At 46.2% G+C, this 17,301-nt stretch overlaps 1 protein-coding gene across 1 annotated transcript in view; it reads left to right on the top strand.

Moving 5' to 3' along the window:
• Nucleotides 1-17,301, top strand: part of UBE2O (ubiquitin conjugating enzyme E2 O) — a 1,359,828-nt gene that overhangs the window by 1,064,165 nt on the left and 278,362 nt on the right. The window contains exon 14 of the mRNA XM_069654680.1: nt 12,746-13,388. Within this exon, the coding sequence (XP_069510781.1) occupies nt 12,746-13,388 (643 nt within the window). The remainder of the gene's footprint in view (nt 1-12,745; nt 13,389-17,301) is intronic.

Genomic DNA, 17,301 nt, shown 5'->3' on the forward strand with positions numbered 1-17,301 from the left:
ACTGAAGACCGTAATGCTAACCTGTTCTTTCTTGTCTTTATAGGTGTTGCGGAAGACTGGATTCAGGATGGTAAGCCTTTTTCCTTAGGCCCAGGATCAGATGCAGAAGACACGATGAGTGTTCTGCTGCAGAGGATGCAGAATAACGCAAAGCAAGATTCATCCATCGGGTGTGGTTTAAATAGCCTCCTGTAGTGCTTAGGTGTCTCCTTCCACAGCCACGCCTAGGTAAGAAAAGAGTTCCTGCTTTCTAGAAGAGTTCCAGTGTTCTGAACCTAGGGAGTGGCTCCTGCCCCACCCAACAGGAAAAGTAGTTCCAAACAGAAGAGGATCAGAGGCTCAACTGGCAGGCAAGTAAGCAGCATGGTCTCCTGCAGGTAAGTCCACCCAAGCATTATGAGCCCGGCGCTTCCAGCGCTGGGACTGGGCATATTTATGAGCCTGGTGCCACTGGCGCCAGGACTGGGTCCAAAAGGTCCCAATTGGGACTGGTTGGCACTCGGAACCTGGGTTATGGATCTGCTTCCAAGGGAGTTGGGAAAACCCTGACCTTTTGGAAGCAGAGATCATGACAGTACCCCCCCTCAAGGCCCCTCCCAAACCGGGCTTCTCCGGGGGTTTTGGCTTGTCAGGAAATGTTCGGTGAAATCTTTTGATTAGGCGAGGAGCGTGGACATATTCAGCAGGTACCCAGGATCTCTCTTGGGGGCCGTAGCCTTTCCAGTCAATTAGGTAAAATAGTTTAGATTTGGAGATCTTGGAGTCCAGAATGCTTTTGACTTCAAACTCGAGTTCTCCATCAACTAGGATGGGTTTTGGAGATTTAGTTAGTCGGGTTTGAGGTTGCACGGGTTTTAATAGAGAGACGTGGAAGACCGGATGTATCTTCATGTGTGGGGGCAAGTCCAACTTGACCGCTACTGGGTTTACTATGGTAGTGATGGAATAGGGACCAAGGTATCTTGGGTTGAATGTGCGTGGCCCTTTTAGAGGTAGATATTTGGTGGATAACCAGACTTGATACCCTACTTGATATTGAGGGGCTTCCTTCCGATGTTGATCTGCTCCTTTCTTGTATTGTTCTTTAGCCCTTTGAAGGTGAGAAACAGCTTCCTTAAAGGCTTGGGTGATTGTAGAATGCAGGTAGTCTACTGCTGGTGTTTCAAGATCTTGGAGGGGATCCAACTCTGAGGTTCGAGGGTGACTGCCGTATAAAAGAAAAAACGGGGTTTTCCCAGTTCCCGAATGGACAGAGTTATTGTAGGCATATTCTGCTATCCAAAGGATGTCTTTCCAAGTTTTTTCAGTTTGTTGCAGCATGCAGCGTAAATACTGTTCCAGAGTTTGATTGGTCCTCTCGGTTTGTCAGTCGGTCTGAGGGTGGTGACTGGTCGATAGTCTCACATCAATTTGAGCCGACCGACAGCAACTTCGCCAAAAATGAGAAATAAATTGACTACCTCGATCCGAAATTAGAACCGAAGGAAAACCGTGCAGTCGGACGATGTTTTCGAGAAATTCTCGGGCCAGAGTTGCTGCTGTTGGCAAGCCTTTGAGCGGAATGAAATGCCCCATCTTGGAGAATAAGTCCACGATTACTAGAATCGTATTGTATCCGGAGCATGGAGGTAGATTGGTGATGAAGTCCATAGAAAGCGTATGCCAAGGGCGAGGTGGGATGTCAATAGGGCGTAAGAGGCCTGCTGGTCTTTCCTTTTGTCTCTTGTTTTGGGCGCATACTCCACAGGACATTATAAAGTCTCTGATATCTTTTTTCCAAGACGGCCACCAGAAGTAGCGCTTGATCTTTTCTGAGGTCTTGGCCATACCGGGATGTCCTTCCATTAAAGAATCGTGATAACAAGAGATTACTTTTTTCTGTAAATCTGTGCTGGGCAGGTATAATCGTTCTTGGAAATACAATAAGTTGTCCTTTACTGCAAAGTCCTTTCCCTGCAGATGCCAATTCTGTATGTCTGCTGGAGTTACAAGTTGCCTGGCTTTATCCTTAACTTCCTCTATGGATTGTGTGGCGATTACACCCAGAATTCTTTGTTCGGGAATGATTGGTACAGGTTTAGGGTTGATCAAGTGTTCTTCCACTCCCATCCGAGAAAGGGCATCAGCTTTACCGTTTTTTGTACCAGGTCGATAGGTAATTATGAAGTCAAACTCGCCAAAGAATAATGCCCAACGGAGTTGTCTAGAGGATTGGGCTTTTGCGGTTTTCAAATATTGCAGGTTTCGGTGATCCGTAATCACAGTAACGGTGTGTCGGGCCCCCAGCAGATAATGCCGCCAAGCCTTAAAGGCAGACTTCATAGCCAGAAGTTCCTTGTCAGTAATCGTGTAATTGATTTCAGGAGGCGAGAATTTGCGGGACCAAAATGCCACGGGATGCAACTGATTGGTTACCGGGTCCTTTTGTGATAGAACTGCCCCCATGGCAAGGCTTGAAGCATCAGTTTCCACGATGTAGGGGAGTTCAGGGCGAGGGTGTTTTAAGATTGGTGCAGAGATAAATTTAGTCTTCAAATCCTGGAAAGCTTGTTCCGCCTCGGTAGACCATTCAAAACGTTTGTTTTTCTTTAACAAGGCAGTGATGGGCTGGACTATTCGAGAAAATTCGGGGATAAACCTGCGGTAAAAGTTAGCGAAGCCTAACATGCTTTGCACACCTTTTACGGAGGATGGTGATGGCCATTTGAGAACTGCATCAACCTTCTTTGAATCCATACGCACTCCGCTAGGTGATAATATGAATCCCAAGAATTCAACTTCAGTCACATTGAAAACACATTTTTCCAACTTAGCGAAAAGTTTGTGTTGACGCAATCTTTCGAGGACCATTTTCACATGTTTCCGATGTTCAGATTCCGATGAAGAATAAACGAGGATGTCGTCAATGTAAACAACACACACGTCTATGAGCTCTCTGAGGACATCGTTCATAAAATATTGAAAGGCGGCCGGGGCATTGCAAAGTCCGAAGGGCATGACCTGATATTCAAATAGCCCATATTTGGTGCGGAAGGCCGTCTTCCATTCATCGCCCTCTTTTACTCGTACCAAGTGGTAGGCTCCTCTAAGATCCAACTTTGTATATATGCATGCTTTTCTGACCTGGTCCAGGAGTTCAGGGATCAAAGGTAACGGATATCTATTCTTGACGGTGATCTGGTTCAGGGAGCGATAATCTATACAAGTTCTAAGGTCGCCTTCCTTTTTTGGAACGAAGAACAAAGCTGAAGAAGCAGGGGACTTGGAAGGACGAATAAACCCATTTGCCAGGTATTGATCCAGGTATTGTCGAAGGTGAAGGTTCTCAGGCTCGGTGAGGGCATAAATTCTACTACAAGGAAGAGTAGATCCAGGTATCAGGTCTATCTGGCAGTCATAAGACCTATGAGGAGGTAGAGAGTTAGCCTGATCCTTCCGGAAAACATCTTGGTATTCTAGGTATTCGGGAGGTAACTGGGGAGTCTCTGAAGAAATTGCTGCCAGTGCAACACCAGGTGGAGGGTGACAAGTAGAGACACATTCTGGAAACTGGACCGTTCTTGCTCGCCAATCGATCAGAGGATTGTGTTTCTCTAACCAAGGTATTCCTAGAATAATCTGAAACTGAGGAGCCTTGATCACATCGAACACGATCTTCTCATGTTGTCCATCTTGACTTACTAGCGTCACTTCTTGAGTGGTATGCGTTACTGGTCCGGAGGCTATCTCCGTACCATCCACCGTAGTAATGACGTCCTTTACAGCCTTGGGACAAAGAGTTAGATTCATCCTCAAAACCATTTCATGATCCACATAATTGCCGATGGCACTGCTGTCGACGTAAGCTTCAATTGCATGTAATCGATCCGGATTATCAGGGCTAATGAGGACCATAGGTATCACGAAATGCGAGGTCACGGAACTGGTTTTCACGCTCGGCAAGAGGACCTCTATTCTTGTCGGGCGAGGTCGTTTCCCTGCTCAGTTTGTAACTTTGGTAACTGCAGCTCCTACTGCCTTCTTGGCAGGTTTCACCGGACAGTCTCGAAGAAAGTGCCCTGAGTTTCCGCAATAGAGGCATAATTGCAACTGTTTTCTCCTTTCCCGCTCCTTTTGTGTTAGAGGACCTTTCAGGCCCCCTATTTGCATGGCTTCCCCGAAGTCTACTCCTTTGGAAGGAGTTGGCGGTTTGGAAAATACTCGAGCATCAAACTTGGAACGATCGGCCTTCCTGTTCTGCAGTCTGTGATCTATTTGAACGACTAAGTCTATATAGTCCGAACAATCTTGTGGGGGATTCACTACTTGGGCTAACACATCTTTGAGCTCTCCACGTAGACCTCTATAAAACAGCGTAATCCTTTTATCCTCAGGCCATTGAGTTTCCACTATCAGTCTGTTGAAAGACGCAATATAAGCCAAAAGGTCTTGATTACCTTGTCGCAACGAAAGAAGCTCATTGTCCAAGGCCTGCCCCTGTGACTGTCTTGCGAACAGTTTTTCCATACTGAGCTGAAAAGCTTGAAAATCATGGAGGACCGGATCATCTTGATTTACTAGAGGGATCGACCAGTCTGCCGCATTGCCACTAAGGTACGAAAGCACGAAAGCTACTTTAGCTTGATCAGTTGGAAAGGCTGCTGGCCGGCATAAGAAATGCAACCGGCACTGATTGATAAATACTGCAAACCTCTTTGGGTCACCAGAAAATCGTTCGGGCGGAGCCAGAGGTACATTCCCAGGTAGGTTGATCTGCACTGGATTCATAGAGGATGTAGAAGGAAGATTTCCCCCAGATGCGGGTAACGGGGTCTGTCCGGCTTGTGACTGTAGCAATTGTCTAGTGAGATCATCTGTTCGCTCCTTGGAAATAATCAGTTCCCTTCTTAGAGCGTTCGTTTCCTGACGGGCTGCATGCACTTCTGCCCTTAGTTCCCCAAGTAACTGGGCTAGCTGGTCGGTATCCGAGGTTTCCATAGCGCCTGGACGGGAGTTTTGCGGTAGGCTTTGCGTTCTGTAACGCTCACCTGATTCCCGTAGAGGCGCCGGTCTTGACTGGGCGTATACCGTATCTTCAAAGGTGATGTGTAACACACGGCTGGCTCTTTGGGCTGGACCTCTGTGCACTGTATGTTTGACTCGAAGGGTAAGATGTCTTAGGTAAGTGAACACCGTGCTCTCCATCTGCCTCGGGGCAGGGTGCTGTAACCAGTTTCTTCACTGGATAAGGGGAGCAGGCCTCTTGACTTCAGAGGACTGCTGTCCGTCGTTTACTGCACGAACGGTAAGTTTCGAGTAATTCTAATGTCTTTAAAGTCTTTAGTAATGATGTCTCTTGTTTTGCAGGGTTCCGGCGATGGCGGATGACGGGCTGAAGTGAGTTGAAGATGGAGCCCGTGTGATGAATAGAAGTGCCTGGAAGCACGCAAGTAAGCGCTTGTTGCCTGCTTCACGATGCGCTCTAACTGTCTTTTTATTTTGCAGGTACAAGTTCGGAGCGGCTGCAGGGTGCCGGAATACCCACTGGGTTAGATGTGGAAAGGAGTAATGGCACGTGAGTATTAAAGTTCCCCAATGTCTTTAAACGCACCTTGTTTTGTCTTTCAGATGCGGGATGCAGCGCCGAAGGCCTCCGGAGCGCACGAAGAGTAGGTAAGCCTTTGTCTTTCAGATGCCGGAATGCAGCGCGAGGCGTTGGTGACAGCCGATGGACCAGGTAAGTGAAGCGCTGTCACTGAAGACTGTAATGCTAACCTGTTCTTTCTTGTCTTTATAGGTGTTGCGGAAGACTGGATTCAGGATGGTAAGCCTTTTTCCTTAGGCCCAGGATCAGATGCAGAAGACACGATGAGCGTTCTGCTGCAGAGGATGCAGAATAACGCAAAGCAAGATTCATCCATCGGGTGTGGTTTAAATAGCCTCCTCTAGTGCTTAGGTGTCTCCTTCCACAGCCACGCCTAGGTAAGAAAAGAGTTCCTGCTTTCCAGAAGAGTTCCAGTGTTCTGAACCTAGGGAGTGGCTCCTGCCCCACCCAACAGGAAAAGTAGTTCCAAACAGAAGAGGATCAGAGGCTCAACTGGCAGGCAAGTAAGCAGCATGGTCTGCTGCAGGTAAGTCCACCCAAGCATTATGAGCCCGGCGCTTCCAGCGCTGGGACTGGGCATATTTATGAGCCTGGTGCCACTGGCGCCAGGACTGGGTCCAAAAGGTCCCAAATGGGACTGGTTGGCACTCGGAACCTGGGTTATGGATCTGCTTCCAAGGGAGTTGGGAAAACCCTGACCTTTTGGAAGCAGAGATCATGACAATTAACCCCTCCGCCCAGCTTCCGATCTGCAGAACTTCTGTCAGCCAAGCTCCAACTCTCTGCTTCACAAACCATACTATTACACCTCCTTTACAGACCCCCAGGCCCCATCACCACATTTGAGGAAGAGATATCTGACCTCTTGACCACCAACACCAAAACAGGATCTCAAATTATCCTACTTGGTGACCTCAACCTCGGTCTCGGCGACCCAAACGATACCAATGCGCTCTCCCTGGAAAGCACCATCTCCCAACTAGGGTTCAAGCTCAGAATCACAGACCCTACCCACAACAAAGGCAGGACCTTGGACTGGCTAGCGGATCTCAACTGCTCTACGGCCATCACAAAAAACGAGCAAACTGCATGGTCTGACCACCACGCCATCTCCTTCTCCATCCAAGGGAAATCACAACCAAACACTCCAACCCCTACCATCCCCCAAACCCTCACCAGAAATAACTGCAACATTACCTTACAAAACCTCCGCCCACTTATAGACAATATCTGTACCCCTACAAACTACGCCAACCTAGATGCGGAGAAACTTGCTGACCTCTACAACAAAACGATAGAATCAGCAGTAGACACCATCGCTCCACTCAAACCCACCAAAGCCAAACCGGCAGCCCACATGAACAAATGGTTCACACCAGAGCTAAAAATCCTCAAACTCCAAACGAGCCGCAGAAGCCACCTGGAGAAAAACGCCCAACCTCTCCAACAAAACTCAACTCTCGATAGCAGCCACCACCTACAAAACTGCCATCCTCAAGGCCAAAAAAGAGACATATGACAACAGAATTGAGAGCGCCAAATCCAAAACAAAAGCTTTTCAATATCCTCAGGGAACTCGAATCCCCCCCTACACTGGCTGAAACCTGCGTGAAAGATGCAGATTGGTGTGAGAGGATTCAAAAAGCCCTAGCAGACAAAATCACCATGTTACAATCCAAAATCGAACAGAAAAAGCTCAGCCTAGCCAAAAAAACAAACCATCCACCGTCAACCACCCCCAAAACACCCACCTGCCCCCCCTTCTCACCAGTTTCCACTAAAGAAGTAGAAAGCATCATTAAGGGCCTCAAGCCCTCTAGATGCCAAGGGGACTCATGCCCAGCTCCCATCATCCAAGAAGGCGCCAACATTCTGGCCCCCTTCATAACAGCCCTCATCAACGCATCCTTCAAATCAAGCTCAGTGCCTAGCAGCCTCAAGGAGGCCTGGGTCATGCCACTTCTAAAAAAAACCTAATCTAGACCCCAATAACCCAACTAATTACAGGCCAATCACCACCGTTCCCTACATCCTAAAGATCTTAGACAGAGTGGCCTACCTGCAAATACAGAAGCACCTGGAAGACAACAACCTCCTGGGTCTCAGACAATCCGGCTTCAGGCCAAGGCATGGAACAGAGTCAGCCCTACTGGACCTAAAAATCCAGATGGACGAGGCAAAGGACAAGGGTAATCTAGCCATTCTCCTACTGCTAGATCTATCAGCTGCCTTCGACCTCGTCGACCATCAGATCCTCACGGAACATCTGATGACCTCAGTGGCCTTCTCTAACCAGGCGACTGCCTGGATCCAGTCCTTCCTAGCCAACCGAACCACCCGGGTCTTCTCCCCGGGGGCATCAGCACTCCCTGTCCCCATCACCTGCGGCGTTCCTCAAGGCTCGTGCGTCTCGCCGACCCTATACAATATCTTCACTAAGCTATTGTTTGACCGCCTAGATAACCTGGGTGTCACATATACAAACTATGCTGACGATACCCAGGTTCTCATCACCCTATCGGGGTGCTACGATGAGGACTCCACCAGAGTCAACAACCTTTATTTGGAGATCCAAGCCTGGATGGCAGAGCACGGTCTATGCCTCAACGACGAGAAAACTGAGCTCCTTGTCGGCTCCCAACCACGGCTAAACAAACTAGACCCCCGTTACGCGTCCATCAACATAGACGGTAACCTAATCACAGTAGCCAAAGAAATTAAAACCCTTGGTTTATCTAGACTCTACTCTCTCGCTCAAAAGACAGGTGAACGCCACAGCCTCATCCACAGCTTACACCAATACGCTCATCAACGCCTGCAAACCTTTCCTATCACCTTCCAGCTGCATTACACTAGCCAGAGCGTTAGTGCTCTCAAAAATTGACTACTGCAATACCCTCTTTCTCGGCTCATCAGAACGCAACCTGAACCAAACTACAGGTGCTTCAAAATAATGCCATCAGAGCCGCCCTCAGTGTCCCATGAAACGCCCACATCTCCAGCATCAGACAAGATGCTCACTGGCTCCCGGTACGAGACAGAATCACTCTCAGATCCCTCGTCATCGTCCATAAATGCCGCTCCAATGACGCGCCCAAATACCTGGCAGACAAGTTCCACAATCACACCTCAACTAGACCAAATAGAACCCCAAACTCACATTGCCTTTCCGTTCCCAAATTCTCCCTAAAAAAAGCAGGTGGCGCCAGCTTCCCAGTCCTAGCTGCCAAACTATGAAACGCTATGCCACCAAACCTTAGAGCAGAACCCTTATTTTGGACTTTTAGAGCCAAAACAAAAACATGGCTTTCCAACAAAAACGCTGCTTAATGTACTTCCTCTCCGCATGTCTCTGCTGACCACCTTGTAACCCGGTCTGCTACACCTATTGTTGTTTTATCACAGTCTGTATTGTATATTTTTGCCATGTTGTGACTGTCTCTCCGGCGCCCAGTTACCCCAGGGTTCGGCGCACGGTACAAATAAATAAACTAAACTAGAGGTGCGTCCTCCGCCTCTAAAGAAGTACTCTTAACATTTGTTCCCTCTCATGTCATCCCTGTGGTGGGTGGGGTGGGGAGACCAGTGGGTGCTAGACACGGTCATGAGGTTATTATATAGAATTAATAGGCACTCCAAGAATCCTGCCCCTATGCAACAGAAAGCTGCCGTAAGACCATCTGGAGCACCTACAAAAATAAATTGAGGCTCTTCTGCTGAAAGACGCCATTGAAAAGGTCAACCCAAACCAGGTAAACGGGGCCTTTATTTCCTTTTATTTTTTGGTACCTTACAAAAGAAAGGCCAGTATTGGATCCGAGACAAGCAAACACATGTATATCCCCAAACATTTTGAATGATGACACTGCAGGAAGTCATCCCACTTTAAAAAAAAAAGAAGGCAATATTCATGACCACACTAGACATGAAATATGCATTCTTTCATATGTCATTGTTCCACGCTCACAGAAAATACCTAAGATTCAAGGTAGGAAAGGACTAGTTTAAGGTACTCCCTTTTGGAATAGCATTGGCACCAGGTGTGTACACAAGTGCTTGCATTGGTAGCAGCTCACCTACAAAGGGAAAAGTCCCTATCTTCCCCTATCTGGACGGCTGACTCATAACTGCGGTAGAATGCCTAAACACACAATGAACCTTCTTTTCATACTATGCTTCACCATAAGCTAGACCAAGTCAAGCCTTGTAGCATCCAAAAAGAACCAAATACTGGGAGCGAACATAGAATCAAAACGAGCCATTGCGTACCCATCCGCAGAAAGGGTGCATTTCTTCCTTCACCCGATTCCTCGTTTCCAAACAGGCATCCAGTTACCTGTACGAAAGGTTATGAAAGTGCTTGGTATGATGCCATCATCCAGCTATAGTACCAACTGCATGGCTAAATATGAGGGAAATACTACTGTGGCTATCTGGACAATGGTTCTAAGTGTCAGGCCAGTGGCACGATCTAGTGACTGTTTCAAAAGAGGTTGTAAATGCTCCGTTATGGTGGACGAAAAAACTTTTGAAAAGACAGGCCCTTCAAACTCCCAACAATTCAGACAACAATTACAACAGACTGCTCTATGTTGGGAGCGCATTGTCAGGACCTCATGTTACAAAGTGGTCACAAAGCCAAACTACACATCACAATTACAGAGCTCTTAGCAGTGAACGACTACTATCTTTTCAAGCATGGTTGCTCATCTGGATTGTTTATCAACACGGACGTCTCCACGACTATGGCATACATAAACGAGGAACACTTTCTGAAACATTGGCAAGTCTAGCAGAGGAAATATGGTACTGGGCCATCAAGAATGATATTTATATACAGGCACAGCACATCCCTGTGAACACAATCACCGGGCAGACAGCCTAAGCTGGGGTTTCCCACAAAAACATGAATGGGAAGTAAATAAATCTACACTCAAACATATTTTCAGGAAGTTTGGATCGCCAACAGTGGATCTGTTCGGAACAGCACAAAACCAAAAATCCCCATACTTTGCATCCAGGTACTCGCAGGAGTGGTCATTGGGGAATGCCCTGTGGATGACTCGGTCAGGGATATATGCATACGTTACCACCCCCTCCCTTTTCTTTTTATTCGCAAGGTGATCCATAAACCTCTATATGAGAGTGCACCACTTATACTAATTGCCCCAAAGTGGACCAGAAAAACGTGCTACCTTTTACCTTATACAGATGGGTAATCAGCTGCCAGTCAAGCTACACCCCATACACAACCTGCTTACACAACCAGGCAAACAAACTTATCGCTGGCTACAGACATTGAACTTGGCCACATGGCTCCTGAAGTCTAGTTTGGCCATTTACAATTACCCCCCAAGAAATGTGGAAATACTTAGAGGCCTGGGAAAAATACAAGACATTGTTATTAAAACAAGTGGAAACGGTTTTGTAATCTGATGCAAACAGAATAACATGAATACAATTAAATGCGCACCTACACATCTTGTAATCTACCTGATTTACATACTAGATTTAGGCCTAGTGTAGAACTCACTCAAGGTAAAACTAGCAGCTTCTACATCACAACAGAAGGTATGCTGGTACAGAATATCAGTGTGTAAAGCCTTCATGGAAAGAGTCTAGAGGATGCATCCTCTAACTGCGCTCCCACCCCCATGGTGGGTGAGATTTAAACATTATTACAAAAATCCATGGGGGCACTGTTTGGACCTATGCACAAGGCCACATTAAGGGACCTCTTACAAGGTGGATTTCCTTATAGCGGTTATATCGATATGGAGTTAGTGAACTACAGGCATTCAGTGTCAGAGCCTTTTGTCTCTATGCAGGATAGTGCTTAACACACACACACACACACATACACTTCTCTCCAAAAGCCAACTTCAAATGTCATTTTACAGTCAATGGAACTTCCTTTTTTCCCTAACCCACAAAATAGGAGAGAGCACTACACACACTAGATATGCAGAGAGCAGTAATGTTCTGTTTACATAAGGCAAATGAATTGCGCAAGACAAGCCAATTCTTTGTGTCTTTCGCTACTGGTAGTCAAGTTGACTCAGTTACAAATCTGTAGATGAATGGTCAAGTGTAGACAACTTTGTTATTCACTTGCAAATTAGACATTACCTTTCAAACATAGGGCACATGCAGCACAGGAGTCACCCTTGCTTATACCCTTTATAGCTAGTGTGCCAATGGAAGACATGTGCAAAGTGGCAACTTTTAGTTCAGTGCACACCTACATACAACACTACTGTGATACACGGGTATGTTCAGACTCACAGGTGGGACAGGCAGTACTTGCACACCTTTATTCCAACTGTCCCAAGTTGCCCACCACTTGCTTCAGGCACTGCTTTCTAATCTAGCAAAGCATGTGAATCTGATGAGATTTGCGCACTCCAGAAGACCAATCTTACTTACCTGAAGCTTGTTTCTGCTTCGAATCGCATGTGCTTGCCCTACCTCCTGCAAGATAGCAGTTTAACAGTACAATAAACATATTTTTTAAAACTGCATTGCATATACAACACTGGCCATATGCAAAAGGCAGGCCAGAAAAATCTGGGGACGTCTGTGTGAGGGATCATGGGTACCTGTACATGTAGGATAGGTATAGTGTGATAGGAATGCCCCTTTTCTGACTTGGAAAGAATAGTTCTACTTGTGCACTCAATGGCAGACTATGCAAAGCTTGTGATTCTAAGCAGATGCACGCTTCAGATGAGTAATCTTGGTAATTTCCAGCCTGATTGGGAATATTCAAAACATGTGACCAATGCTGGAGAACTGAAGCTACATGTAATAAATGTACTACTTTCCATTACTTAAGTTATCCCTTCAAAATGTATGTCCTATAACTGAATTGCATACTTTAGAAATGATCTGTCAAGCAAGGACACTGCTAAGAACATCTCTGTATAGTTAAGTCTCTATAATCGTGATCTCGGATACCTTCGATTAGGAGTCTGCAGCCATTAGCTACTTTTTACTGCAGCGTTCATCAACCTTAGCCAGAATAGTCAATCGTAGTATACATGGGAGTTGATGTCTAAAACCTCTAGACAGCCGCAGGTTGCAGACCTGTGCCTTATGTGGTACTCGCCTATGTTTATTTTTGACTAAGGTTTTAACTTTTATTGTTCTCATCTCTCCTAGCACCTGTACAATGTTGAATCAGAAATTGAAGAAACGGACTATGACTCTATAGAAGGGAGCTCCAGTGGGGCATCCTCTGAATGGGAGGATGAGAGTGACAGCTGGGAAACGGACTATGGGCTTACTGAGGATGACCATACAAAGAACGATGAGGCCCCTCCTGACGAAGGCACCTTGGAAGAAGAGAAAAAAACGGATGAAGACCAGGGAGCTACTGCAGCATCCAGTTCATCGGTGGAGAAAGTGGAAGGTATCCCAAAAAGCTTCAGGGACCTTAAAGAAGCCATCAGAATATTGGAAAGCCTGAAGAATATGACTGTGGAACAGTTATTGACTGGCTCACCCACCTCTCCAACTGTGGAACCAGAAAAGCCTACCAAGGAAAAGAAATTCCTGGATGATATCAAGAAGCTTCAGGAGACACTGAAAAAAACTATGGACAATGTGGCCATCGTTGAAGAGCAGAAGATGGAAGTTGTACCGGAAGTGGAAAAGAAAGAGGAGAAATCGGATGTTCAGTTGCCAGTGAGGTCAGAGTGGCCAAGTGACACACCAGTCCTGTGTCAGCAAAGTGGTGGCAAACCAGGTGTTACATTTACCAGCGCAAAGGGTGAAGTGTTCTCGGTTCTAGAGCATTCCCCTGGTGAGTTACTAGCTTCCAGACAAAAGTAAATTGTATTCATGCATGAGGTATGCTGTCTTCCTTTTCAGCATTAAGTACTATGTACTTGACTTGATTTATAGTGTGACAGCCCATGTTTCACGCTTGTGTGCTTTATAAAGTCTGAAAATTATCTTCACAAAGAACCGGTTTAGTTAAAATTGCAAGGTTTCCAGTTGCTGTGCATATGTAGTCCAAATGAATAAATTGTATTGACAAATCAAGTTGAGGAAGAGGAGACAAACGAAGATCAGTCAGAAATGGGGTTTTTGATTTAAATCAAACGAAACATTTCCTTGTTCTGTTGTAAATTTGTGTTCTGTTATAAATTTGTGAAGTTGGTTAAAAGACAAATTAGTATTGTACAGTTAAATTATATAATCATTTTTTAAAAGATTAATTCATTAAGACATTTCACTGTCTTACATCAGTTAACTTGTCGAAGTTTCTTAATGGCTTCATCCTTGATAAATACAACAGTAATCAACTTGCGCGTGTACAACATTGAATAGTTTTAACTGAATTCATAGTACATTTTTGTTTCTCCTCTCCAAATTTGTTAATTTGAGCTATATAAGCAGCCGTTTTTCTTTATTTTAAACCTTGCAACAAATCCTGAAACAATATGATCATGCATGCACTTTGTGAAGATCATTTCCAGCCTTAAAAAAGCAAAGCTGTGCAATAAATGGGCCACGTGTCAGTTTATAAAATACAATTAATTGATTTCAAGTAATGCTTATGATTATATAGGTTTTCAAAAGGGAAATGTTATGCATAAAACCTAGATTACTAAAATAGTTTCCTTAATATAATTCAAGCTTCATTATTTGTGAATTTGTTAAATCAGTATATTCATATTCTTAATAGGTCATTTACATGTACACTTTTCGATGATCAACGAACCCCACCACCGTCTGATTTCTTCACATCAGTTAGTTAAACATAGTTTGGGTTTAGTGCGTAAGGTTAGGCTTGCCTCATTTGATTAATAGTTGAATTATGTTGTCTGCTGTCCTCAGACACCAAGATCTGCAACGTTTGGTTCTCCAAATGTTCTGCACTACAATCCCCATCAGCCCTAGTAAACAAAGCCAATGCTAAAGGATCACAGGATTTGCAGTCCAAAATAAATGTTCAGTCCTATCCTAGACTCAGTCTCCTAGTTGTTAGAATATTATCACTGAGTAAATCGACAATTTGTAGTAATTGGAAGCTTTTGTGCATTTATTGATGGCCTTATCTTTAATAGTTTTCTAAAAATACATTGGCGTTTGGATTTGTCTATGACTTGTCCAATAGACTGATATAATCACTGCTTGTATTGTAACTGCTATATTTGGTGATTTTTCAACAGCAACCTCTGGAAAGGGTTTGCAGGAGACCACTGAATGCATGAAGAGGTTTGGTTGATTACATTCTGCCCAAAGGGATGACGAGAAAGAGAAAGTCTGACTTTATTTGGTGTGTGAGTGTGTGTGTATATATATATATATATATATTTCTGGGGCTTGTGGAATCTGCTTAGATCACATGCTGTGCATAGGCCGACATCTAGTGGAAGCTGCAGAGTATTAGTTTGTTTTTCGAAACTCGAAAATGGGCGTCGACACAGGGCGTGCCAGTAATACTATCCCTAGTGTGACGTCCACTGTACCCATGATCCCTCACGTGTCTAGGACCCTCAGATTGTTTTTTCCCGCCATACTGGTCAGAAGCATTCCGCAGAGTTACCTGGCCTTAACCATACTTTTGCTAAAATATTGTTATATTTCCCCATTTCTCCACCCCAACGTCGAGTCACCGAACATCCACACTCGACGCCGGCCCGGAGAAAGAATCGACCGTTGAGAGCTGCACAACGGATTTGGGCCTCGGAAGACCTCTGGCCTCGACCCTGCAAGTAGGGAGAGTGGGGGGTGGACATACTGTACACTCTTTTGGTATATAGGTACATTCTTATATATTCCTACACTTATTAGCCTGCTGCCACAAGGTGCGTATAGAGGGTACCCCTTTCCAATTTTGCCCCAAGTGCAACCGCAAGTACCCTTGGGTTGACAGACACGCCACGTGCAATCTCTGCTTACCGAGGGACCACCCCGAGGCAGATTGTGTAGTAGGTTCAAACCGAAAACACTCTAGGACCGTTCGATCAAGCGTTGGGCCCACCACGCCAGGCATCAAGAGGCCATGGCAGCGGAGGGCGCCTTCAGCGATGCCGTGCTTTCGGACAGCGAGGGTAACGTGGCGTCAATTGACAGCCAAGCGCAAATCCCCGACCTCGGAAGGTCGTCCGGCAAGGTGGCTATGGGGAAGACCCCCGGCGACACAAGCGCTACCCACAGCACTTCCACAAAACACATGAAGTCCAACCGAGACTCGACGTGCACGTCGAGTACTCGGAAAGAGGCACATAGAGAACGGTCCGAATCGCTGTCCTCTGGGTGTTCTCGATCTAGATCGCCGCATGACTCCAGGCAACCATCCACTGTTGCCAAGAGTGCCTCGCTCCCCAAGGTAACAGAGGTTCGATCGTCGGAAGACGAAGCCGACCTCTATCCCCAGACCGCACTCCAGGAGTCGGCGTCAACAGGCCGCGCAGCGGCTGCTCCCGAGTCTCAACCTCCACTACACTAGGGAACACTACCCCCGAGCCTCGGCGCCAGGCCTCAAAAAACTCCGGGGGGTGAAGAAACAGGGTAAACACTATTCCACACACGGGGAAGGTGAAAAACAGAGGAAGCAGTCTCAGCCTACTTCCACACCTCAAAAACTTTCTACCCCACACCTAAACAGATGGACCAGTCTCGGTCTTCTGTTATCCTTAAGACCCAAACCAGTAGATCTAGTCTAGATAAGGCAGGGAAAGGCCTTCAAGAAAGAATCATTCCCAGTTCAAGAGAGTGGTCTACTGATGACATAGACAGTCATGTCAAGGATGTCATCATTGGCATATTTCTAAGCCAAAAACCCTGAACACTTTCTCTCCTTTACCCCAGACGGGTCAGCTCCCTCAGGCTCTAGGGATTCTATACGCCCAAGTAAGAAGTCCCGGGTTGAAGCTCCTACTTCAGACCCCTTCAGTATACAGCCCTATTCTCAATATCTGGGAGATCCATCCCTTTATGAGGATCCAGATTTGGGCATGTTGGAAGAACAAACTGGGACAGGCTACTATGGGGATGAGGACCAAGAGGAGGAGGAGGAGGAGGAGGAGGACAACCCAGAAACCTACAGGCTAGATTCCCCGGTAGATAAAGAACCCCCGTTTACCGACTCCCCTGTCGATAACCAGCCTCTTTTGAATGAAGTGCTGTCCAGAGCGGCAGAACACTTCCACATTGACACCCATGGTGCGCAAGAAGAGAGGGATTTTGCCGAGGAGTTAGTGGGAGAAAGGAGACCTGTTGCCCAGGCCATCCCTATCCTTAAGTCTATACAAAGGAGGATAGACCCTTCCCTTGTTAATCCTTATCTCACTAGGGCGGTAAACCCCAGAGTTGAGAAGCTTTTCAGTGCAGCCCAAACAGACCCACTGTACATAAGAGGGCATCTGAAACCGGAATCCCTGGTAGTTACTAACACCCGTAAGAGGGCGGGAACACCCTTGTCATCGTCGGAAGCTCCTCCTGACAAGGAGAGCAAGAAGATTTATGGCTTGGGCAGGAAAGAAGCCTCCACTTCTGCCTACCAGGCAAGGATTGCCAACTCCACCACCCTACTGGCGAGTTGCAACTGCCACCAGTGGGAAGAAGTCGCAGCACTCATAGATTCCACCCCAGAACCCTTAAAAAGCCAATTGGCACGAGTTTCAGCGGAAGGAAGAGCCGTGTCCAGTTGCATATTAAAAGCAACCTTTGATGCCGCGGATAACGCCGGCAGATTGATAGCA

The sequence above is a fragment of the Ambystoma mexicanum genome, chromosome 3q (genome assembly GCF_040938575.1).
Source record: "Ambystoma mexicanum isolate Mex_15411 chromosome 3q, UKY_AmexF1_1, whole genome shotgun sequence".
Taxonomy (NCBI): domain Eukaryota; kingdom Metazoa; phylum Chordata; class Amphibia; order Caudata; family Ambystomatidae; genus Ambystoma; species Ambystoma mexicanum.